Raw genomic sequence first — 24891 nt, 5'->3', positions numbered from 1 at the left:
ACTGTAAAATATAGTAGACTTTCCGGGTCTCTTGTAAAGATGGCCTAACCGTATATCGTATTTTTTTGTGTTGCTAAATCAATATTTTTGGGGTCAGCTGTTGGCTAAACTCAACATTATTTTAGCCTAACACTGGTCTGATTCTTAAAACAATACTGGGTTCGTTATAGGCACACAGGTTTGTCTGGTCGTATTTAGAATGAACGAATAGACCTAACTTTATGTGAGCAATAATTTCTTTTTTCTTTTCTTTTTGGCCGGGGGTCACGTGCCCCCTGTGCCCCCCCCCCTTAGATCCGCCACTGTGCATGGTTGTCCTTCTATACCTACGTCGAGTTATGACTGTTTTTAAATCATGTGCCTAACATAGACAGAATGTAACTGGGGTGAAAGGGGAGAACTCCCAATACGAACAAAAAATACCCAATAATTTTGCTTTTCATCATTAACAAAATCAAAAGTTTGTATCATATCAGATCTATGAAGAGTCATAGCTAAAAAAAAAAAAAAAGAGAATCGTCAAAAATAAATGAAAATAAGTTGTGCTACATTGACAAACCATTTTGTATTATGATGATCCAACAAATGTGTAAGAGATTTATTTCTTTTTTAGTTATAGGATGAATTGTCCCAGATTCCCGCTTCTCCCACATCCCAGTGACCTCAATCTTTTACCAACATCACATTGTCATTAAAAATATTTTTCTACTTCTTTTTTTCTCTCCTTCTTGGTTATGAATTTGTCAGTTGGGGTGGGGACAAAATCACCCCCTTCCCCGGGCCCTTTCAAAACTGGCCTGCCGATGTAAGCTAGATCGACGGTGACTGTGGAAGAAGAAAGTTTATTAGATTGAATTAACTTTCTTAGGATTAAACATACCAGATCCAGCCCCCAAAATAATAATTTACCCGCCGGTTTGCGATTATTTGGGACAAGGGTTTGTGACGGGGATTTCGATGTGTGGGGGAACTCCCGTCCAGATCCCGATCCAACTCCTCATGCTTTGTGCGCGACGCAGGGTACCGGTACGGTGCAGATCAGAGCGATGCACTTGCTTTTGGTATTGTTCTTCCGGATTCAGACCAAGCTCAAGCGGAAGCTTGGTGGATTCCGCGGTGTACGTACGGTATAAGTACATGTCAGCTGTCAAAGCAAATGGCGCCGATGGGCTAACGACATTTCCATCGCCAAGGCATCAGGTCAACCAGGATGTAAGTTAACCCATTTTGAAATTATTAATGTTTTATTTGATATTAATACTTGAAACTTTTCAACGTAGAAGAATACGAATAAAACACGATATTGCCAATGAATTCGACTTTATTGTGAAACACAAATTCACTCATTTGTTACTGTGTTTGTGTTCAGTTCACGAATCAACATGTAGCCTACTTCATTCATTTCATTGTTATCGTCATTTGGTCAGACTCAGCTGTGCATGTGAAGTATGCATGGTTGCGTGTGATGTTTACCGTTTTACATGCAAGTGTGTTTATGCATTTACTGGTACAGTTGTGCTGGTGAATATAGGGCTTTTTTCATTGAAATTCAAATTTACTTTCAAATTACAGTGTGAGTGGAGCTGGAGGCATTATTTAGGTCTTACCAAATTTAATGCCAGTATAAACCGCAGAATGGATGGTCAATTTATTGCAGTCTTCTTCTTTGTCTTCTTCTCATGCTTCTTCTTTCTTTCTGTTCTCCTCCTCCTCCTCCTCCTCATTGTGGTTGTTTTTGTTGTTCTTGTTGTGTTTGTTCTTTTCATTCTGGCTTCTCCTAATTATCGTTCTCCTTCCCTTTCTCATTCTCCTTTTTGTTCTTGTTCTTGTTCTTTTATTTGTTCTTTTTGTTATTTGTTCTTGTTCTTGTTCTTCTTCCTTTTCTTGTTGTTGTTCTTATTTTTCTTCTTCTTCTTCTTCTTCTTCTTCTTCTTTTCTTCTTCTCTTCTTCTTCTTCTTCTTCTTCTTCTTCTTCTTCTTCTTCTTCTTCTTCTTCTTCTTCTTATTCTTCTTCTTCTTCTTCTTCTTCTTCCTCTCCTCTTCTTCCTCTTCTTCCTCTTCTTCCTCTTCTTCCTCTTCTTCCCCTTCTTCCCCTTCTTCCTCTTCTTCCTCTTCTTCCTCTTCTTCCTCTTCTTCCTCTTCTTCCTCTTCTTCCTCTTCTTCCTCTTCTTCCTCTTCTTCCTCTTCTTCCTCTTCTTCCTCTTCTTCCTCTTCTTCCTCTTCCTCCTCTTCTTCCTCTCCTTCCTCTTCTCCTTCTCTTCCTTCTTCTCCTTCTTCTCCTTCTTCTTCTCTTTCTCCTTCTTCTCCTTCTTCTCTTTCTTCTCCTTCTCCTTCTTCTCTTTCTTCTCCTTCTCCTTCTTCCAGTGTAAGTGCTGCTTCATCTGATTGAAACCAGAAATTTTTTTGTGCAAATTCTGCATTGAATAGTGGCCCACATTTGGATAGAAGCTCATGCTTCAAAATATTTTTCTCATCTTTTCCTTTTTTCAAGTATTGACTGCTGATTGAAGTTAATTAAATCCTGTCATTTTTAAATAAGCTTTTCAGTTGAAGACTTTATGAAATTGAAGTAAATTGTGTGACTGGGGGGGGGGGGGGGTTCACAAAGATGTAAGATCGACTTTAAGGTTATGTTAAGTGGAAAACACTCCGTCCCTCAGATAGGACGTTAAATGGAGGCCCCGTGTAGAGAAGAGTCACTTCAAGTACCTTTGCACGCTAAGAACCCACAGCACTATTCGTATAAGAGTAGGGGGAAACCCCAGTGTACATGTACGTGGCCACCTGCACACACCCCCAGTATATTACGATAATACTCTGTAAAGAGGTCTGTACTCAAAAAGGAAGAAGAAGACTTAAATATTGCAAGCCATTCATGCCACTGGTTGCTCTCACCATTATGATACTTACAATGTAGATTAAAAAAATTCCTTCATTAATGAATTATTATAAACCGTAATTCTGTAGATTTTTTTACCATGATTTATATGTCCCTTGAGAAACTAATGCCAGTAAATGGTTGAAACACCCCCCAGGCACTAAAAACCACCAAATATGGTAGTCGGATATGATGTGATTTTCAGTTACAGCTTGGAAAATGTTTATTTGGTCAGGACGGTCAGATTTCAGTTTTTAGCCATAAAGTATTGACTGTAATTTCAAAATGTTGAAGCAACAAACAATCTACATGTAACAAGTAACAATTGTATTTGTTGTGTTATGGGGATCTACACCTGTACATGTACTGTTCATGTATGTTTGTCTGATCTTGAGCTTGTTGTAGTAATTTTCATATTGTTAAATATATACCCTGGTCCTGGCTTCTGGTCTTTATCTCCTACATGTGTAACTGTGACAAAGAGTAACCAGTTGTATTGATACTTGGTCAAAAGAACGAACAGGGTGCGCTTAATGTCTGCCAAGTTAAAGGATAACATTGATAATCAATGCACAGAAATTTGTCTATTAAGTTCCAATCTTCCTTTTATCACCTTACACAATAACTTCAGAGTCAGAGACTACATGTAGGTATATGTAGTGTTGAAAATCTGAATTACATGTAGACAACAGACTTTAAAGTTTAAATGCCTATTTCTTGAAAATGATGTTATTCTTTTCCGTCCATTGGGTTTAGAATATCCAATTGAGATGATTTATTATGTCATTTTAAAGCTGAGAATCTCAAACACCTTTTTCTCAAAAAATGCTGTTTTTCCCTTCCGTCCGTTGGGTTTGGAACATCCAATTGAGATGATTAGTTCTATCATTTTATAGCTGAGAATCTACTCACATTTATAATACATGTAAGTACCAAAATAAATAATACTAACATTTTTATAGTACATGTACTGTAAGTACTGAAATAGAAAAAAAAAGAAGTCATATCTGGTAACTTTTTGTTGGTCTTGTGGTGCCAGGTCACATGTGCACATGATATGAATGTAATGGCATAAAGTCTTGAACAAATTTAAGTGTAGTACCGGGTATTACATGTACTTCTTAAGAAATTCTGCTCATAATTTTGCTTCAGGGTTATTGGAAAATGGGATTTAAAAAAAAAAAAAACTCTTTGTTCTTGCCGGCCTTGTACAGAGTTTGTATAGTCTGCAGAAATGAATAATTCCATGCATATGAAAACAAATATTGCTTGATTTCAGCCTGTTCAAAGTCTAATAAGAGAGAATAGAACTTTGTGTACAATGTGGCATATACATGCATGTTTTAGAACAGACTAACAGTTACACTTCTAGATGAAAAGCGAACTTAGCAAGGTGTTTTTAAGGCATTAAAACCTGTATATAAAGACCATTCAAGGACCAAGAAAGGTAGTCTTTAAATGCAGGTGGTCTTTACATACAGGCTCTTATGTGTACATACATGTTTTAGTGAGAAACAACATGAATTGTGGTTTTAATTAAAATGTGGTCTTTTGATTCAATACAGGTGGTCGCTGAAGCAAGCCAGTTTTACCATATACACGTATATATATATATATGTACATGTATGACCTGTTATATTACATTATTTTGCCTTCATAATTATTTTGCCTTGATAATACGCCAGGGTTGGCATATTTCCCGCTTCGGAGGCTTATTTCCCGGACGCCAGGAAATAAGTGGTATTTACCGGTATTTACCGCTTTTTACCGGTATTTACCACTTTTTACCGGGAAATACTGGGAAATATATTTTTCCACTCACTTGTTCATAGGGATTAGGGATTGTCCAATTTTTAACATAATAACAATGGTGGTGAGTATGGTTGCTCTTGTGTGTACTATTTGTGTGTTTGTCTGTGTGTTTGTCTATGTCTGTAATTATGTCATGCTGGAAAAAAATACAGGAAAAAGATACCAAATATACACCTAATCCAGATATGATGTTCTTCATTAAAGGGAACCAAAACCTTCATACTAAGTTACTTTTATTGTAAAGTTTAAGATATTTGAATAAAATCAGTGAAAAATTGAACAAAATCAGGCAAGGAATTAGGAAGTTAAAGCTTTTTAAAATAACTAGTCACTAGAGGGCGATTTCCTATTTATTTGTGTTCTTGATCGGATTTCATAACATGTGAAGTAGAATATCATTTTGCATTCTATTATCTCAATCACAAGGAAGAAGGAAAAACATGAAATTTTATGTACAAAAGGCATGGAGAGTTGTCCACAAATGATCATCAAATCGAATATCGCCCTCTAGTGTCTAGTCATTTCAAAAAGCTTTAACTTCCATATTCCTTGCCCGATTTTGTTAATTTTTTCACTGATTTTATTCAAATATCTTAAACTTTACAATAAAAGTAACTTGTATGAAGGTTTTGATCCTCAGTTGCTAATTACCATATTCATGAATACCTATTAATTAGCATATGAACAAAATGCCATTTGTTGGGGTGTGTACATGTATGCAGTGAGGATTTTATAAATCTGTTTGTGTGTTCCTACTATGAGTATTGTGCTGCTAATTATTTCAGAACAATATTTTCAGTTATGAGGCTAAAAACAAGTAAAATTATTAATAAATAGAGAATTAAAATAATATTTCCCATTTTTTACATATTTACCGGACGCGCATCTTATTTACTGGACGGTATTTACCGGTATTTACCGCCTGTAATTACTGCCACCGGTATTTACCGCCCAACCCTGTAATACGCATTATTGACAGGATGGTTAAATAATACATACTGCATGTAGCTCAAGGCTTCTGGAACTATAATTTGGAGAAAATCAAAACGATGGCTGATTTATTTCCTGTGATTTGTATCCCATTGACATATTTATTGACATTCACAACATGATCATAAATGCAATAAAAGTAATTAAGTTCAGTATTTAATGAGTCGAGAGCTAATGTATGTTGCTAAATATTTCATTTCTGTCTTGGCCCATGGATTTGGGTAAATACTGTCAAGGTGACAATAGTTATTGTTGTATGCTACAATACACTGCACGTTGCAATTGAATGGCACTCCCTAAAGAGTCCCTACGGTGGATTATATTGTGCAATCATACATGTAATTTCTTCAGACTACTGGCAGAGATGCATTTAGACACTAGTATAATTTTTTTAGATATGTACATGTACTTGTCGACAGCAAACATGTTTGTATGCAATCAACATTGGCATGTTTACATGATATACACATGTTTATCTTTAATAGTAGACCACAATAACATTAGTTATGTTTTGATAAGTGCAATTATTTTACTCAGGTCATGCTTAATAATTGTACCGGTATATAAAAAGTGGGCGTTTGCTTACAATGTACTGTACATAATGAATGATAATGCATTTGAATGTATGCAACCAATGTACAAATAGGAATAGGAATCTTTTTACATCCATCATGTTATTATACTCAAATATAACTTAGTCAAGATACCATAGTCATGCGGTAGTTGGGTTACAGGAATTTCCGACATATACAGCATTTAAATAATAGTATCCATGTAAAAATCTTGTAATTGTATTTTTGTATCACTCAGTGTTATTTGAATTTGGAACAGATATGACACACCCTGAGGTTAATTCTGTGCCTTTAAATTGTTACTTTGACCCTCGAGGGCTCATTTTACTTTGATAACACGGATGCAGGATTTGTACATACGTCTGGTGCTCACAGTTACAGTTTACATGTATGATACAATGGTACATGTACAACTGCACATGCAGTGTCTTTATCAGCCAGTATATAAATGCAGGTCCATATTTAGCATGCATGTCATGCTCTATATTGACTCTAAAAACCAATGCTGCCGCGGCACTCTGTACCTTCGGCACCAAGTGGTATGACGAAATGTATCTTAATTGTGAGCCAAAAGATGCAAGGAAACATGTACTGTAGTATTGATTTGAAATTGCTTCTTATCATGGCTTGAGTGACACAAGATTGCATTAAATGCTGTCCTGTAGTCCGGACATGTACATGTATGTACATTGACTTTTGAGTATATCCATACATATTTGCCAGGACATGTACTGTAGCTGTGCAAAGCATTGTACACTGATTTACATGTAAGGTATTGTGGAATTTGGACATTTTGTACAGCATATTTTTTGTCATGGTGAGGGATTGTAATAAACACAATATTTGTACTTTTTGTACTTCTGTGCTATTAATCTGTAGGCATGTAGTGGTTGAGTGGTTTAATAGGACACAGGTTAAGCTCATGGGCTTTTATCTCTGACCCGGCTGCGCATCACACACGTAAATAGCCCTTGTAAGATTTTAATCTACATTCATGTTCATTTTTTTAAAACTCTCCATTATCTGTATGGAGTAAAGTATACATGTAGTTCAGTGGTATGAACATGGAACTTGACTTGAGATGGAAAGTTATGGGTTCAATTAAGCCCCATACAGCATACATAGAACTTAAAATCATGTTGCAAGATATTCTTCATTTAGCTAGTTGCCACTCTAAATGGCTTTGAAGGTGCATATAAGTACATATGTAGGTACATACAGTATATTAACACAGATGAGCCACTTTAAACAAATACTGCAAATTTTGAGTTGCTCCTATAGTTTGATCATATCCTCATTCTTCCATCGAGGCATCATGAATATTACATGAACAAGTAATCTCTGGCATGCTTATGATCATGGTTTTTTTTATGTGTCGTTACTGCTTGTTATATAATATATGGTCTTCATACCATATTAAACGATAAACTGAATGGATAATTGGATATTATAATATTTCATTTCTCTTCCTCTCCCTCACTGCAGGTTTACATGAAACTTTGATGCCTTAAGGATGATTCCTACAAGTATGATATGACCCAGGAGACCGATTGAGATCATTTCAAATAGTCTGCACAGTAGGACACATCATCTGGATGCACGCAGACCCCTACAAATAGATGCTTAGAGGCACCTAACCCAAGAATAGGGGAAACGGAAAAGTGAAGAAGTACTTCATGATTTTGAGCGGATTTTGTTGTAGTTTGTGATACAGATAATGAAAACACGAAGTAGAAGATGATGATTAAATTCATGACGGAGCCCTGACATGTTTCCATAACTTGTTTGGTTGGTGAAAATAAGAATCTTGAGTGTAGTTTAATAAACATTAGGTGATGTGGGAAACTGGGAATGGTGAAAGTGATTTTTGTTTTGCAGCTGTGCATGTCGATTTAGCACACATGTTCATGAAGTGTCATTATTGAGGAAGAATAGAGCTACACGTATTAGCAAGTGGAAACAGTTTCTTAAACTTTGAGTCCAGGTATTCACCCATTTCAAAATGGCTTCCGCTGGAGGGTCGTCCAGCAGCAAGAAGAACAAGAAGAAGAGGCACAGCGCCCCCGTCGTCTCGTCCCCAAACACGATCTCGTACGGACCACCACCAACGCAGACGGTTACCAACCCCGCCATGCCGGTGCAACTGCCAGGTTACCCCGTGCAACCAGGACTTTACGCCCCTGAGGGGTACCCATTACAGACCCCGAGTGGATACCCTGCTCCCTTCCCTGCAGGGGGTGTTCCCAGGATGGCAGTCCCGACCCAACCCATGATGCCACTACCACAGAGGCCACAACAGCAGCCACAACTGCAGCCACAACCGCAGCCACAACAGCCACCACCTCAGAGGCAACTGGACTTTAGTCAGGCGATGGCTGACTTCAAGGTCAGATAATTTGTTTTGTTGTGTTTTAATGTCAATATTTGATACAACCACTTCTATAATATAAGCCCTTGTGCTATTTACTTCTTACATGTAGGTCACTTTCATCACTAAGAATTGAAATCTTACAAGTCACCTAAAAAGATAAGTTATTGGATAAAGTTGGTCTTTACAAATGTATGTCTATGTGAGTGTCAATATTAGCATGGATAAATCTATGCTCGAGTAACTTGTGTATCTAATATCTCCTTATAGAATTTCATGTTTTGAATTAAGCATAGTGCCATAGAACCCTCTATACACGTACATGTACAGAGCAAAATATTTATTTCAATTAGCTGTTCACTCTAACTTCTAAGGCTCTATGTGGGTGCTACAATGCTTATTTCTTTAGAGTAAATTCAGGGGTTGATGCTTTTCTTTTCTACATGTACATGCATTTTGCTATACTATATTTACAATATGAGCTTGAAATGAAACTTCGACAAAGAGATATTGCAATCAAAATGTTATCTCAGTAAATAAAATAATGAGTTGTTTGGGTATCTAGACTAGTCAATGAAAGTGTACATACTTGCAGGGAAATGGCCCTGCACAGAAAGCAAATCAGACTTGGGTTCCATGCCCAGGATGTTATGTTATCCTCTATTTTCTTCTTATTTCTTAATTTTTAAACTACTGAATGGCAGGTTAAGTTTGGAGAGTTAACTTTGGAGGGTTGAATCTATAGTCTCTAGCCATACAATTTTTTTTTTTTTTTTTTAAAGCCTGTCTGCACCAGTTTGGCCAGGAGGGATTATACATGTACCTGCCTGCATGGTCACTGCCAGCTGGTTATCTCATCAAATCAGCTCTCAATTAACATTTAAAAAAGGGGATTATGGGGGACCAACAGGTACTGCTTAGGCATTGTTTGCTCTTAAGAGGGCGCAAGTAAGTAGAGCAGTCCCACTCTAATGGTAAAAGGTCAGTGTGATTACTCAAGTAGTTTATCTCTCTCTTTGTCTCTCCCTACAGGGCATGTTTCCAAACATGGATCTAGCTGTGATTGAGACCGTTCTGAGGTCTAACAGCGGCAAGGTAGATGAGACGATCGATCAGCTGTTGAAGCTTAACGCTGATATACCTGAGACTGCTCCAGCACCACCACCACCACCTGTTATGCAGCCCTCAACCGGTTTCCCTGTACCCCCTTCACAGCTTCCACCAGAGGTATTAAAGCGAAGATCAGGGGGGGGGGGGCATTTCACAAAACTTGTCATCAGTGACAAATGACAGTTTCTGTTATAAGCTACTGAAATCCTTGCTTCTGATTGGTTATCAGCAGATTTGTCACTGATTTTAGTCATTTGTCATTGATTTTAGTCATTTGTCATTGAAAGAAGGCTTTGTGAAACGGGTATCTTTTATCACCTCATTTTTCAACTTCCATGCCTCCGTTCTTTTGGTTGTATCTATCAAAGTGATCCTTACTGGACTCTTATTAATTGTAGACTATATCCTTAGTTGGATTTATCCTAAATTAGGTGACAATATCTCCCGTACAACATATGATGTGCTCCCATCTACAAATGTACATGTACAGTACTTCATCCAAAATAAAAAATCTCTTGACTTATTCATCCCAAATGAATATTTCTTGATATATTCATCCCAAATGAATATTTCTTGATATATTCATCTCAAATGAATATCTCTTTGTATGACCATTACTAATTGTGTTCTCTGGGACCACTGACATTATTAACAAGAGACTCTTCATTCTTGGATGAAAGAAATTTTAAAAAAACGCATGTTGTTTTGGACACATTGATCAGAGTTGCCCTCTTTATCATTTTCATTCATCTGGAATTTAAACTTGTATTGCTTTATTTGTATACATTGTATCATTATTAATTATAAAAAGTGCTCTGATTATTAAATAACAAAAAAAAAAAGACAGGTCAAGAAGAGATGCTCTTTCATAAGATGAGCCTCTACAGCTGTAGTTCCATAATTCCATATTTAGTGTGTAGTCATTTTGTCTAATTGCATTATACTTTTTGTATTATTCTTAAGGGAAATAATACTATATGAAGGTGTTTTGAAATGACACATTTTTTTCATTTTTTTATTAACCCAATGTCTACTGGATTTTCTAATTCTAATAGTCTTAATACAGGGACCACACAGTTCTCATAGACGACGGGTTAACGCATAATAGGGCATTCGATTGTGTTACACCATTTACAATTTACCTGTGTACAATCTAGTTATATGTGACACTTCAAATGTGAATGTAACCCTTTCCTTTTCCTTGCAGATGTTAGGTAATTTCCTAGATGAGCCCCCTCCTTACTCGCCTCCGGAAGCAGACAGTCCATTCTCTAGGGTGAGTATCAGCCGTTTCACACAAGGATAAAATTAATTGTATCTACATGTAAAGCTGTTTAGTTAAAACTCTTTTACTAAACAACTTTAAAGTAAATTTTCCCTGTGTGAACGTCGTTTATACGATGTTCAGACAGATACGAACTGGCGATCTATACGCCTGTCAGAGCAGGCTGCAGATACGATGTCCGTTTCTGAGAGGCAAGACATTTTGTGTGTGAACGGTTATACACCAATCTGCCTGATAGTAACCTCACAAAGGTCTTACTGTGAATTTAAGAGCAGTGAATCTCTAAACGAATGCAACCAATTTTCTGTGTGTGTGAATGATGTTGTATGTTAAGCTGATTAGTTTAAAGCTATTTAAACTAATAAGCTTTAAGGAATTTTTCTCCTGTGTGAAAGCAGGGTATGTTCTACAAAGAACTCTTTCCGGTAAAGGTGTACTTTTGACAAGGTATATAGTTACATTTGTTGCCCCAACCCAGGTCAAGTTCATGGATACATGGTAATAAGCGATTCCTTGAATGATTTCAGCACTTTATTAATGGCAGATTGGCTAAGACCAGGGTAATACTAGTCGCTCTAAGCCCTAAGCATTTTGAGGATCCCCCAAAATGGGTAGATGCGTGAAATAAAAATTATTATGAATAACTGATTCAAGGAGGTACATGTATGTTGTCTTAGTTAGTAGAATAGGGACTTTTAGATTTGCACGTCAACAGCTTTGACTGCAACGTGTGACGTCATTTTAAGGCACTGCGCATGCGTTACGTCGTCTCAGTCGGCGATCGAGAATGCGTCAACCTTGATTTTCCTAAATCTTGTACATACACATACATACATATTGATATTTATTTAGCGCCTTTACATGCTCAAGGTACTAGTATGCCGCGTGCTCATAAAATATACAGTTCCTCAGGTAGACAAAGAAACATCCCTTCCCTGCTATGTAAAAATGTGTAGAACAGGTGTCACATGCATATTCACCTGTTCTACACATTTTTACATATTAATAGCAGTGAAGGGATGTTCTTTTGTTGAGTGTAGAATGAGGAACTGTATATTTTGTCCTCTTTCTTTGTCCGTGATATTCATAGTGTTAATTCCTGCATGCATGTATATATATCGTCGAGTGCAATCTAAAAGATTTCTAATTGTAGTCAACATGGGCAGTTAAGTACGTTGACACGCATGATCAGTCGGCGTTCGTCGTGTTCTCGTCCACTCATTCTAAAAGTCCCTAATGTTTACTTGAGCTTGTGTTTTGGATTTTCACTTTCAGCAGAGGGTGTGGCAAAGACATATGAATGATACGATTAGCAAGGTTACAAATTTAATTTCATGATGTTGATATATAGAGCCATGATACAATTTAATTCAATGTGATTGTTAATCGTAAGGAATCATAATCTTGTTTTTCTCCTGACAGTTCAACAGCAACACCCCTCCTCAATCCAATACCCCTACCACACCAGCACCACCCGTACCCGTAGCTCGCAGTCGTGACCCTACCACCGTTCAACGTACCCCTCCTCAGGGCCCGCCCCTCGGAGGACGCAGAGCTTGGGGGGAGAGGAGAGCGTCAGCAGTGCCACAAGGGAGAACTACAGGAACGTCATGCAGCGAATGGGGGACCTACAGACCTCTAGGGAATGGAACCCTCCTATGGTGGGCAACCTTCCTACCGATTTCTTGAGGTTGTCCGTTTCAGGAGGAGGAGACTCGCCCTCAAGTACGCCTTCACCCTCCACTGAAACAGTGAGTTTTCTTTGCCTTTGCATTTATTTTATGTCCATGAGGTGGTGGTGGTTATTTTACCTGACTGCCAAGAAAGCATATATGCTTGTTAATAAGCAACCAGAGGACCGACGGCTTTAGGTCCTCTCTTAGGGACCTGGTAATGAGGATTAATGCCTTACCAAAGGGCACTAGCGCAACGCCTTGGTTTCGAACCCGGGTCGCCAGATTACGAGACCACTGCTCTACCGACTGAACTACATGTATATAAAGAAATTGTCATCACTGGATATTTATTTTGTAGGGGAGGGGGGGGGGGGGTCAAAAGGATTCATTATTGTTTTTGTTACATAGGGATATGGGGTGTTGTTGCTTGGAAGACCGATTTTGAGCCTAAACCCAATTAATTGAAGAAGGAAAAAAGACAATCTGTTTGGCATAGGCCTCTATGTATTTTTTATGTTGTGCATTTTCAAATGATTTGTACATTTGGATATATTTCTATCCCAGATGTGCTTCTTAGACTAAATATAGAGATGTACACAGTTTCAATTCAATATTTTAATTTCAATTCAATTCAATTTATTTCAACCATAAAAAGACATAATTATACAATATTTCATGGAAATATAAAAACATGGGGTTAGGAGCCCCTTAAGAAGTTTAAATACAAACTTGTGGTTTGGGCACCAACCATGACATACAAAATGTATATATTGAGAAATTAGACAAATCAACAAAAACAACATAAACAGGAAAACAAATACATACAATAAAAAGCTTATGAAGACCTATATATGAGCATAAAACATTTACAGCAAAGCACCAGCCATGAGCGCACATGGACACGGCGTCAAGCGACACTGCGTCCCTATGCGCCCTTAGCCGGTGCTTTTAATACAGTATTACGAAACATTACAAAGCATGTGGAGCAAATTATTCATTATGTAATTGGGCGTGTGAATATAACATGATTTTATGTTTGTCGTACAGTCGCAGCTTGGGATGGCTCCAGGTATCAAGCAGAAATTAGATGAAAACACCAACAGACGGAGATCACTAGGTCAGAACAATGCAGAGTCCCACCGGATGCTGGAAGATGAGAAGCTTGCACTGATGATGCAGAATGAGGAGTTCCTTCGTCAGCTCCAGCAGGACCCAGAATTCTTGTCAGCACTCGAGAGAGGTAACAATTTGAAATATTTGGGATCGATGGAAAAAATACTTTTATGATAGGTCTGTGGATTTTCCGTTGTACAAGCAAGATTGCGTCACATTGATTTATAGGTGTTCTTCACTGTTTTAGGTGTGTTTTTTTTACTAGAGCTCTTCAGTTTCCCAGGTTCTTTTTGAGCATTTTAGAGCTAAAATGCTCACTGCTTCCATGTTGTTGTTTTTTTTACTGATTAGAAAAATATCATACTTTTACAAAGTGCTTGTCTCATCTTCCTAAACCATCTATGTTGTTAATCAAAATGCTGTTCTTTCTGTTTGCCTGCCTCCTTTACTCCTGAAGACTCATGTAGATGAATGGGATTTGTGTGTTACAAGAGACAATTGATAATATTCATTAAGACGTAGCAGCTTTAGTACATGTTTAAACCTCTACAGACAGGGTCGAATCCGTCCTATGATTTAAGATATCAACATACAATCACATGAATATGTTTATTTTCCATGTTGCAGATTACCATGATGCTTTACGTGAGGGACGGACCACAAGCAATACAGCACCAACTACAGCTGCCACACCTACGCCATCACCCATTTCTCCTCCCCCACGCCCCTCGCTAGCCCCCGTTCACCGGCAGCCCCCACCAGACATGGCCAATCGCCCCCTCCCTGCTACCCCGGGTCCAGAACTCCCTGCTAGACCCTCCAGGATGAAGAGAGAAAGCAGTGGTTCTTCCTTGCCGTCCTCCAGTGCAGGAGGTAGCAGAGGGATGACGAATGGAGCGACAAGTGCCTCTGGAGGATTATCTGTGGAAGACATTGATTTTAGGAATAAACTCAATCATATGGGAAAATGTAAGTCCCCCTCAGATACATCTACAAGTACCATCCAATTTTATGATGCACTGTACAAGTCTTTAACCATTTTTGCAAGGTACCCATCTATATTTTTTTGTAGAAGCAAAACTATCCTTGAATTGCATTTATTCTTGATGTGCAGTAGAATTATCATATCACCTATAATCGCCAATAGAAAAACCTCATTCATCAAATGTTATCAAACATGAATTTATTTTGTTGAAAAAAAGATGATAATGCTACTAGAAAGCGTACTTCAGGATTTAAAAAAAGGGATTAGCTAGGAAACAGAAGGATGTCTTTTTCATTGCCTGTTTGATTTGGAAGTTGTTAAAGTATTTCATCTTCATGCTTTTTTTTTCAGCTTCTAAGACAAAATTATTTCAGCAGGCGGGAAGATTTCAGAAGAAAAAGAAAGCCTCCAAGAAGTATCCTTCATGTTATTTTTGTGAACTTGCATACTGTAGCAATTATTACAACATCTATCAAATGTCTCATACTGAATACATGCATGTATGTATTTTGCTGTGGTGCGTTTTGTGTAATTTGGAACATAAGCTCTTCAGAGCTATACAGTGCGTCCCAGAAAAAATGAAACCGAGAATTATTGATGTTTTATCATAACTTAATCACAATTATAATTAACAAATGACACATATTTGTAAAGCTTACATCCTCCTCTTTCATTTGATGCAACTCATATGATGTATATTTTATGCATGAGTGATTGAAAACAATTTGAAGAGAGGGTACCAAAAAGTCATTTGGCGGGCGGTATCTAAATTTCAAAGAGAAAATCACATTTCTAGAAAGTTCATTTTTTGCCCTTTCATATGACACCTCGATCAGGAAAAATGAGCCAAAAAATAACAAAGTTCTGTTTGTTTAAAGAAATGCTTGCATTTCATAATTTGATTATACAAATTTGTTTTCACTGGCTGCCTGCCCTAGCAACAACAGAGTTGACAAAAGACTTTACTCCGTTTTGGTGACTATCAGCCATGCACAAAGAAGACGAAAATCATGGTTGGCCAATAATCCCTCCCCCCAACCCCACCCAAAACCCTTTAAAAATGACAATGATAAAATTTCATTTGTTTAATTTGAGTAAAACTCTCGACATCAGTGGAGATTTATCCTTGACCTAGTATCATCAGATACGAGACAGAAGGTGGTGCTAGTGATGCTTTGCTGGGCGGTGAAAGCCTCTATGAAGAACTTAAGGATAATGATCTCGCTCATGAAGTAAGTGTATGATTAATTATAACAACAATATACATGTATGAGATTTGTAACGTGCCTACTCCACTTGAATCTCGTATTCTCAAGGTGCACTTGTGAAACAAAAAAGAGAGATCACATAAAAGCATCTGCATCTTAAACGAGGAACAACAAAAAAGGATTGTGCTCAAACATCAGTTTTCTAAATACCACTGAATCAATTTTTTAATGTATTTTTGGCCCTGATTGCATCATTTAAAGGATTTAAAATTTCTTACGATCATGGTCTCATTTTCCTTCAGTTATTTCTTCTCAGTTCAAATTAATTTACATGAGTGAAATCCATTATTTTCTGCTGATATTTTAATCAAAATTATTTAATATTTGTCTTTGATATGAATTCTATCATTCATTTGAACACTCAAGTGGACATGTATGTTTAGCCAAATTTCTATATAATTAACATTTTTTTCTAAAGTAAATCTTATCATTTTTCTTCCATGCAATTCTTGAGGATTGAAATACACCTACAATTCATGATTTTCTTTAAATCTGCTACAGAAAATAAACCTTTCAACCATTTGGATTCATTATTGAAAAAATTAACCTGAAATAAACTCGATCACATTTTTTAGTACATGACAAGGATGGAGATACAACGTTTAACATGATTGAAGACACCAAGAAAAAAAGAAAATGGTAAAAATAAGAATAATTTCTGTATATGTGCCATGTGAACTTTCACGCATCTGCTATACATATTGAAGTGAGTCTTGTGATGTGTAGCACATGTTTGCATCAAACTTAACCAAGCATACTTATTCATGAATACCTACAGTATATGTAGCAGAAACATGCTAAATGTGTTGGGGGAAAAAGCTCCAGTTTCATCTACACATGTTCTTTACAATGGTACCAGGCTTAACTTCACTTTTCAAGACCCCAGTTGAATTTTGATGAGAAAAGCAATTTATTCTATTTTGAAATAATAGTCCAATTTAGGCATCTCAAAATGCCTAGATCTATGGCAAAGTTATTTCTGGCTTCGCATTCAACAGGTGAAAGTAATTTAGAAATTCAATGAAATGGTATGCTGAGCAAAGTTTGATACAAACAGTGAGTGCTGCTCATTAACTAAGACAGTAAAATTGTTTGCTGGCTTTCATTTCCAATGTTTCTTTATGTATCTTTATGTATCTTTATGTATCTTTATGTATCTTTATTTTCAGCTAGATATCAAATATCTTCCCCTCTGCTTTCATTACATATACATGTGCATACATTACATGCTTCACTTTTAAACCCACCACCTTCTAAGACTTGACTATTACCAGATTTGGGGAGATACAGCAACTAGCAAGTGGTGTATAGAGTACCTAAGCTGTGACATCATACAAATCTATTTTAAGAATATCTCAAATTGAACTTCATTTTCCGAAAGAGCATAAAGAATAAAGTCCAAGTATTGGCTGAGAAATGACCATCCAAATAAATAGAGTTCAATAGGAAATCACTGTTATTTTGCTCTGGTTCATAACATTACGGATGTTCATAATTTAGCCAATACTGAACATATTCAATTGGTTTTCAATATTTGGACATCATTTTTGATGCTCTTTCGGCAAATGAAGTTCAAATTTGGAAAATCTAACCAAAAATATTGATGTCACACTTTACCACTCTATATACCTGTAATGTTATTTATACTTGTATATTACAGCAAAACTAGTTGCAATATCTTCCAAGTTGTGTTTTAGTCAGTTCGTAGAGATTGGGTTTGGCTACGTATTTCACTGCTTTCATCTTTCATGCTTTGAGTCACACACGGTGCATATATTCTTGCTCTCATCCTGTCTGCATCCACTCAAGGTAAAGAAGAGATCATCTAAGAAAAGACATTCCTTTGGGCGACAGCGTTCCTTGTTAACTTATGAAGAGTGTGATCCCAACTTCTTCTCAAGATGAAAAATGGGTAAACCATTGTTGTCAAGTGGTGTGGTCATGTCCATTAATAACAACAAATAATCTGTGTTAAAAGCTAGTTCCCGTTGTCCTATAACATTAACAATTAAGATAAAGAAAGATAACAGTAACTATTTATTGTTCTAAATTGGTTTACTAAAGTTAATCCCATACCTGTGAAAAGAGCATGGGATCTAGGAGTGGATGGCATACAAGGGAAGACATTAATCTACATTTGCCACTCTCCACCCAGGTGTTAAATGGGTACCCGGTAGGATGCGAATGCTAGTGTGGTTGGGTTGGCGTGCTTGTAACACGGCGCCTGGCCGGGATAGTCCCCAGGGAGCAGAATGTGTGCACTATTGTTGTCAAGCTTAGTGGTCATGTTATTAATACAAAATTATGTTTTATGAAAATATTCACTATTCAGCAATTGAATCCAATGACCGGGGATATAATAATGAAAAGGAAAGTGCTTAGAAACATAGTATAAAGCGCTTTACAAATGTGACTATTATTATTATTGTTATATTGTTTTCTGTCAAATGGGAACTCAGCTTTACATAATATCATCCCTCACAATAAAAGTACTGGTTATATCTTGAGCTCAAGATGCTGCATGTAACATTCGCTTCTGTGTAGATATGCCTTTTTTGTTCTAATTTGAAACAAGGGACACGTTACGCTTCAAAGTTCAAGTAGAAAAACCGCTATATAACTCCTGGCCTATATATACAAAATAATTCAAAAATTGTTGTAAAATTGTTGTAAAATGTTAGTTATGGACCATGTACCCATTTCTTTACCATAGAGTATACCGGTATGTGAAAAACATAGCTTTGTTATTTCCTTATTCTTTAGTGTGTGTGGGTTACTATTCATTTATTCATCTGATGTTTAATCCACCTAAACATTTTTTTCCAATGCACTGTCCTTTGGTTTCCCTGTGGCTTTCCTTTTATATTCACCTCAATTAGCTTACAGACTCTGCTCAATGTTTTGTCTGTCACACCCTGCAAAAGATTGTACTCTTTAAGGCTCGTTCAGATATGAGGTGGCTATTAAAACCGCAGCGTTTTTTTATGAAGTCAAGTGTAATATGTTTCAGATTTCTGTATCATATAACACAGAGCTCAGTGAATATACGTGATTCCTTTGTTGGGCTCAGTTGCCATTCATTTTTATGTCAAATAAAATGCAGCAACTTTTTTGTGGCGGTTTACTGCACCAAATTTGAACAAGCCTTTACTGTAGAAATTTCTCTAAAGTTAGCAAGAAATGGTTGTGAGTGGTCTAGAAAATTGTGTAAGGTACAGTGATATAATTGAATCACAACATGGAATAATTGGATGCCACATTTGATATGTAGATTTCTAGCCGTGAGTGCCCTTCTAGCATGAACGATAAATATGATATGTGTTGCTGATTTTTTTTCTTTTGATAATTGCAAAAGATGCAAGTGTATATTGCCCCAAACAAGATGTACTTGGCTTTAACAGAGTTAAATGGCATAATCACACACATGGTAATGTACTGTAGGTTCCTAGATTTGCAACCAAAATGAAAACTTTGTTTACAATTTCTTATTGTTATTCCAAAATAGGGGATGTAAAGTTTAGCTGTCAATTTGTTGTCTTTCAGTTCGCAACATAATCCTTTTACATTTTTAAAAGCACACTGTCGATGTCAGATACCGTAGTGTTAACAAGTACACTAACGCATTAATACTTGCAAAGCTAAGGGCTGGTCAAATTTGCCTAATAAGGATTACAAATATCTTAAGTGTTCCCAAGATCAGTCTTCAAAAGTTTTTGTAGTAAAGATATAAAAATGATGTTGAGATGAGAATATTTATGCTGAAGGCTCATTTGCAAAGAATCAATAAGATGAAACCTACTTTGCCTGTGTCTCAGTAGTTCAAGGAGACCAGTTTTGGCAACCAGTCATACTTATAGTCATAGTTAAGACATACACTTTAAATTTTGTTAAAGTTAAAGTATCATTAAAGTTAAAGTTATTGTTATCTTTTTCATTATAAGTATCATTATTGGGTTAAATGGCACTGTCCCTTTTATAAATAAATGAATATCAGTTACCAGCTCACAAGAAACAGCTTTGCTTTATGTGCTCATGAATGTATAAATAAATATTCTCCATTCATTTGCTTAAATACATATTTTTTTCTTCCTTCTGTCCTCAGAAAACAGTAAAAAAATTCACAGGGGGATATCAAAGTTTGTGACCTTATAGCAACATTGTACACATCGGTGCTCTAAGGCTTCTCCGCAGGACGGTGTTTAGCCTCGGTCCTGATTGAGTGACAGTGGTCTTGCAGAGTACCAGGGGATTGCTTCAGGATGATTGGAGCAATATTATACTGGTTCACCCATTGTCTGCGTGAATCAGCCGGACCCTGTAGGGAGCCTATGAGGAAAAGAGAATCCTGCAGTCAGCGGGTTAAAAAGTATGTACATGGTGTATGCATTGCCAATCATGACATATATATTACCCTTGCCGGGGAAACTTTACACTCAATATTTCTTTTCCGAAATCCCTCACATGTGGCATTGGCACCAAGGGTAATTTGTACCGGCGAGGACCCTGGAATGGATTAACCCTCGCAACGCCAGCAAAAATTGAAAAGCATCTATATTTTGCAGGATATTGGTATATTTCAAGTCGTTAAAGACTTGTCGGTTGTCTGTTGCTGCAAGGAACTCACATGCTCGTTATGGGATGCTACAAATCTATGTTGTCTATGGAGTAAAGAGGCGAGCTAGGAACAATGTCTCAAGTATTCCGAGAGGTTGAATCACAATAGTAGAGATATATTATAGGGCCTTTTCTTCACAGCACCAAGCTTTCGACTTTGTACACAGTATATTTTTGTAGACAACCAAATTCAAGTTTGTGTAGATGTAGAATTAGAAAACTTTGGTATATGACATTTTGTAATATGCTCTTTGACAACTTCCATCTAAGACTCCCATCGTACTTTATTGCACAAATAAAGCTTTTAGAACGTTTGTTTATTGTAAGATTAGCTATAATTTGTTTACATCCTATCCATTGGAAAGCAATCACGATGCATGATACATTGGGATATATGTGCTGGAGCTATGTTAGTTATCGGTTTTAATTCAAGGAAGTCTTCAAAAAATAGAATAGTGTCACAAAGATTGTGCAAATTTTGTTTACAACATGACCTTCAATAGGATATTCTGCTCTCTCTCTCTCACTGAATACTGTTTAACTCAAACTGTCAAAAAATGATCTAATAGTGCGCTGTAAAACCACAACATTTTTACAATCATGAAAATTTCATCCAATTTTACCAGTTGTTGAGATTGAAAAAAGTTTCCTGCTTCGTAATGTTTTAATCGCAACTGACACAACACTGAATTTTTGCAATCCTCAAAAATGGCTGCAGTTTGCAATTCACAAGTTTGTAAGTCAAGATAGTGTCCATGTTGTTTTGTAATAGAGAAGAGATCCAGAGATGACCAAAGTTTCAAACATTTTGACAGTACTGTGCATGATCCAGTTTATAAACTTACTTATATTATTTAAAGCACATGTAGGTATATATTGTTGCTTTGAAAGCAAGAAGGAGTAGTTGTGGACATGAAGCAAGTTCTTAAAGATGGCTTCTAATAAACGTAGCATATAGTTTCTTCTCTGCCCCAGTTATATATGTCATCATACTACAGTGTATATTTATTATATTCAAACCTGTACTTAGCACTTCTTGAGTCAGTACTCTTTGTTCTATTGTATTCTAAAATTCATTCATTCCATTTTTTCTGTTACACTTCCTTTTACAACTCAGTTTAGGACTATTTTCATGAATATTCTGCATTATAATTAAGATGTTGAATAGTAATTAATTGGGGCATTTAATCTAATATAGTGCCTTGAATCGTATTCAAATCCTAGTACTTCTTTAAATAATTGAAACGAATGATTGTCACCTTGCTTATTTGTTAGCAATATAAATTGTATATTCTATAGCCTCATTCACATATGACTAGTAAACTGCCACAAAAACAAACAAAAAACTGCAGTAAAATATTTTGAAAAGGGTAGTTTGCGTCATATTTCTGTATCTTCAAAATGTATAGATACATTTAGATTTAAGTGAGTTTGTGTAGTGGCCTTTGTTGCATTTAGGATGATGTAGCTTTAAAAAAAAATTACCCAGATTACTATTCATTTCCAAGTAAAGTGGTTGTATTTTTGCTGCAGATTTCTTTTTTTTTAAAGCGAGTTTACGGCATCGTGTGTGAGCAGGGCTTAACTTTGGATCTTACTGCCTTGCCGAGAATCATGTGAGGCTTGTCTGTATCTTAATTGTTTATAGTGACGTTAATTCAGACTTGATGAATAAGGTTGTAATTTTTGTAGTATTTTACCATAAGTAGATTTGAAACAGTGATTTGCCAAAGTTCACGTACATGTTTAAGGTGATTGATATCTCTTGTTCGATGGACGAGATGTTTTCTGAAGACATCATGAGTTACCAATGCCTACTGAAATTTGAGAATATGGAAAGTTGAATTAATTTTGCAATGATAAATTTCTGTGAAAGTATGTATTCACTCATGAATTCAAATTATTTTTTATACCTTGATGATATATTGTACAGTACTTCCTTCTTTTTTTCTTCTCTCTCTTTCTCCCTCTCTTTCACCTTTCCTTCTCTTTCTTCTCATTTTTGTTCATTTATATTCATCGCAGAAGATCCAAAGATCACTTCCCAAAATACCTGCCACATTCTAATAACTGAAATTTAAAAAAAAGTAAATTTAATGATGACTGTTTGTGCATTAGAATTGAAAGTTATTATCTTCTGATAATCTCTGTTTAAAACATGCTGCCTTTTGTTGTTTGACAAAGTTGGGGATACATGTACTACCACGTTTTGGCAGTTGCTGGAGGCAATATTCAATTAATTTCGAGAAATCTCATGAATTTTAAATTTGAAGTTGTTATTACTGTTCTAAACAATTATCAGCTGATACTTATTTCTTGTGTTGAGGCATAATAACAGTGTAGCCAGCATGGCATTTCCATCTCTTTGTACACATATATATATTTTTTTATAGGTAAGTAAAATTTGTTATTCGTAATTTATAGGCAAATGCAGTAAATTCATCATAGCTTAGTTTTCAACCCAATTGCCACAGGACAGTGTTAATATATTTACACATTTTGTTTATCATGTTGAATGCTTTGTGGGTACTTGATCATGCTGGTACAAATGGATGTCAATCATTGTTAGACAATTGTAACTGTCACTGGTTCTAAATTCATTGTTATAGATTTTTTCCAAAAAAGAATAATTTTATGAAAATCTACTCCACTCGTTAAGTTACATGCTGGCACAGCAAACTATGTGAGTTATTCCTTGCACAATATTTTCTTCACATATATTTTTATATGTTAGCAATGTTTGATCACGACCAAAGTTTTATTCAAAGCTAGGATATCAATTATTGACCATGACTGTTGAGTCAGAAGTGCGTTAAACTCAATGCAACATACTGTGAGTAAATACCTTTCTGGCTCTCAAGGATATGCAGAACGTACTTATGATTAATCATTCAATTATATGTATGTCAAGGCGCACTTATGAACTTTTTTCCATTTGACAACGATACATGCAACCTTTATAAATAAAGGTTAGTGGATCTATCTACGGTATTTATCCATTTATCTATATCCCATAGCTTGGAGGCCGTTAGGGCGACAGTGATATGGACTTAGTGTCAAAGGTTCTCTATAACTTTCTGTCTTCAGCTGTCCTATTTAGTTGCTGAAATGACATTCCCGTTCACTGCTTGATGTGATCAGCCCATGTCCTAGTTGGTCTTCCTCTTTTTCTTCTCTCATTAGTTCTAGAAGATGATGTTTGCCAAGCTATTCTTCCATATAGTTTCATGCCCAAACCACTGTAGCCGTCTTCTTTTCACAATTGTGATCAGGTGATCATGTTTCTCTATATAATTAACTCCATTGTCTCTCTAACTTTCTCGTTGGACTTATGCAAAGTGTAGTGGGCATGGTCCCACAAGAAATTGGAAAGTTAGTGTATGGTTGCATGGGGCTGCACAATTAATGCTTGGTCAAGCAGGGGCTGGGAAAGTACCAACAGTACAAGAAGAAAAAAAATCAAGTACATGTACTTCATTATACAGGAGTAGTCCAAGAATATTTTTTGTAAGTGTATGCAGAAAACTAGTATTTCTTAACATAATGTATCTGTGATATTTGTATTCACTGACCAAATCATGTTTGTGTATTCTGGAGAATTTTTGTACAAACTGTTTAAAAGTACTTTATATTATTGTTTGACAGAAAAAATATATATATATCTACAATAAAACGAAAGTTAGAGTGCTTATTAGCAGTGTTTTTTGTGTTTATGTATTTCAGACTATCTGATGAAATTAGGGTGTTTCTATTTCAACAGAGTTCAACATCTCTCCTCACTCTCTCTCTGCTCTCTTTCATCTCTCTCCTCTCTCTTTCATCTCTCTCCTCTCTCTTTTCACTCTCTCCTCCCTTTCTCTTCTCTCTCTGTGCTCTTTCGTCTCTCTCCTCTCTCTCTCTCTTCTCACTCTCTCTCTCTCTCTCTCTCTCTGTCGTCTCTCTTTCTCTCTGCTCTCTTTCGTCTCTCTCTTATCACTCTCTCCTCTCTTTCGTCTCTCCTCTCCTCTGCTTTCTTTCGTCTCTCTCTGCTCTCTCTCCTCTCTCTTTCTCTCTCTCTCTGCTCTCTCTCTCTGCTCTCTCTCCTCTCTCTCCTGAATGATTACTCTTTTTCAATTCTAACAGTTTTCTTTAATATTCAATGAATACAACCAGACATTTGTTGACAGACATTTATTATTGTTCCCATCTAACTACATTACTACCAGTATACACAAATCTTT

At 36.4% G+C, this 24891-nt stretch overlaps 1 protein-coding gene across 1 annotated transcript; it reads left to right on the top strand.

Annotated features, from left to right (window-relative positions):
* The first annotated feature begins 1133 nt into the window (after positions 1–1133).
* On the top strand, positions 1134–22283 carry LOC115918031 (proline-rich protein 36-like). Its single transcript, XM_030975408.1, is given in 12 exon segments — positions 1134–1212; positions 7738–8638; positions 9653–9847; positions 10938–11006; positions 12438–12654; positions 12657–12766; positions 13739–13931; positions 14432–14773; positions 15141–15204; positions 15934–16021; positions 17867–17969; positions 20160–22283. Coding segments are annotated over 10 exon segments (1758 nt in total). The 5' UTR covers positions 1134–1212; positions 7738–8254; the 3' UTR covers positions 17963–17969; positions 20160–22283.
* Positions 22284–24891: the final 2608 nt, after the last annotated feature.

The sequence above is a fragment of the Strongylocentrotus purpuratus genome, unplaced genomic scaffold (assembly GCF_000002235.5).
Source record: "Strongylocentrotus purpuratus isolate Spur 01 unplaced genomic scaffold, Spur_5.0 spur5_contig_867, whole genome shotgun sequence".
Lineage (NCBI taxonomy): Eukaryota > Metazoa > Echinodermata > Echinoidea > Camarodonta > Strongylocentrotidae > Strongylocentrotus > Strongylocentrotus purpuratus.
Note: the sequence above shows the minus strand (reverse complement) of the source record. Positions and strands in the feature narration are given on the sequence as shown.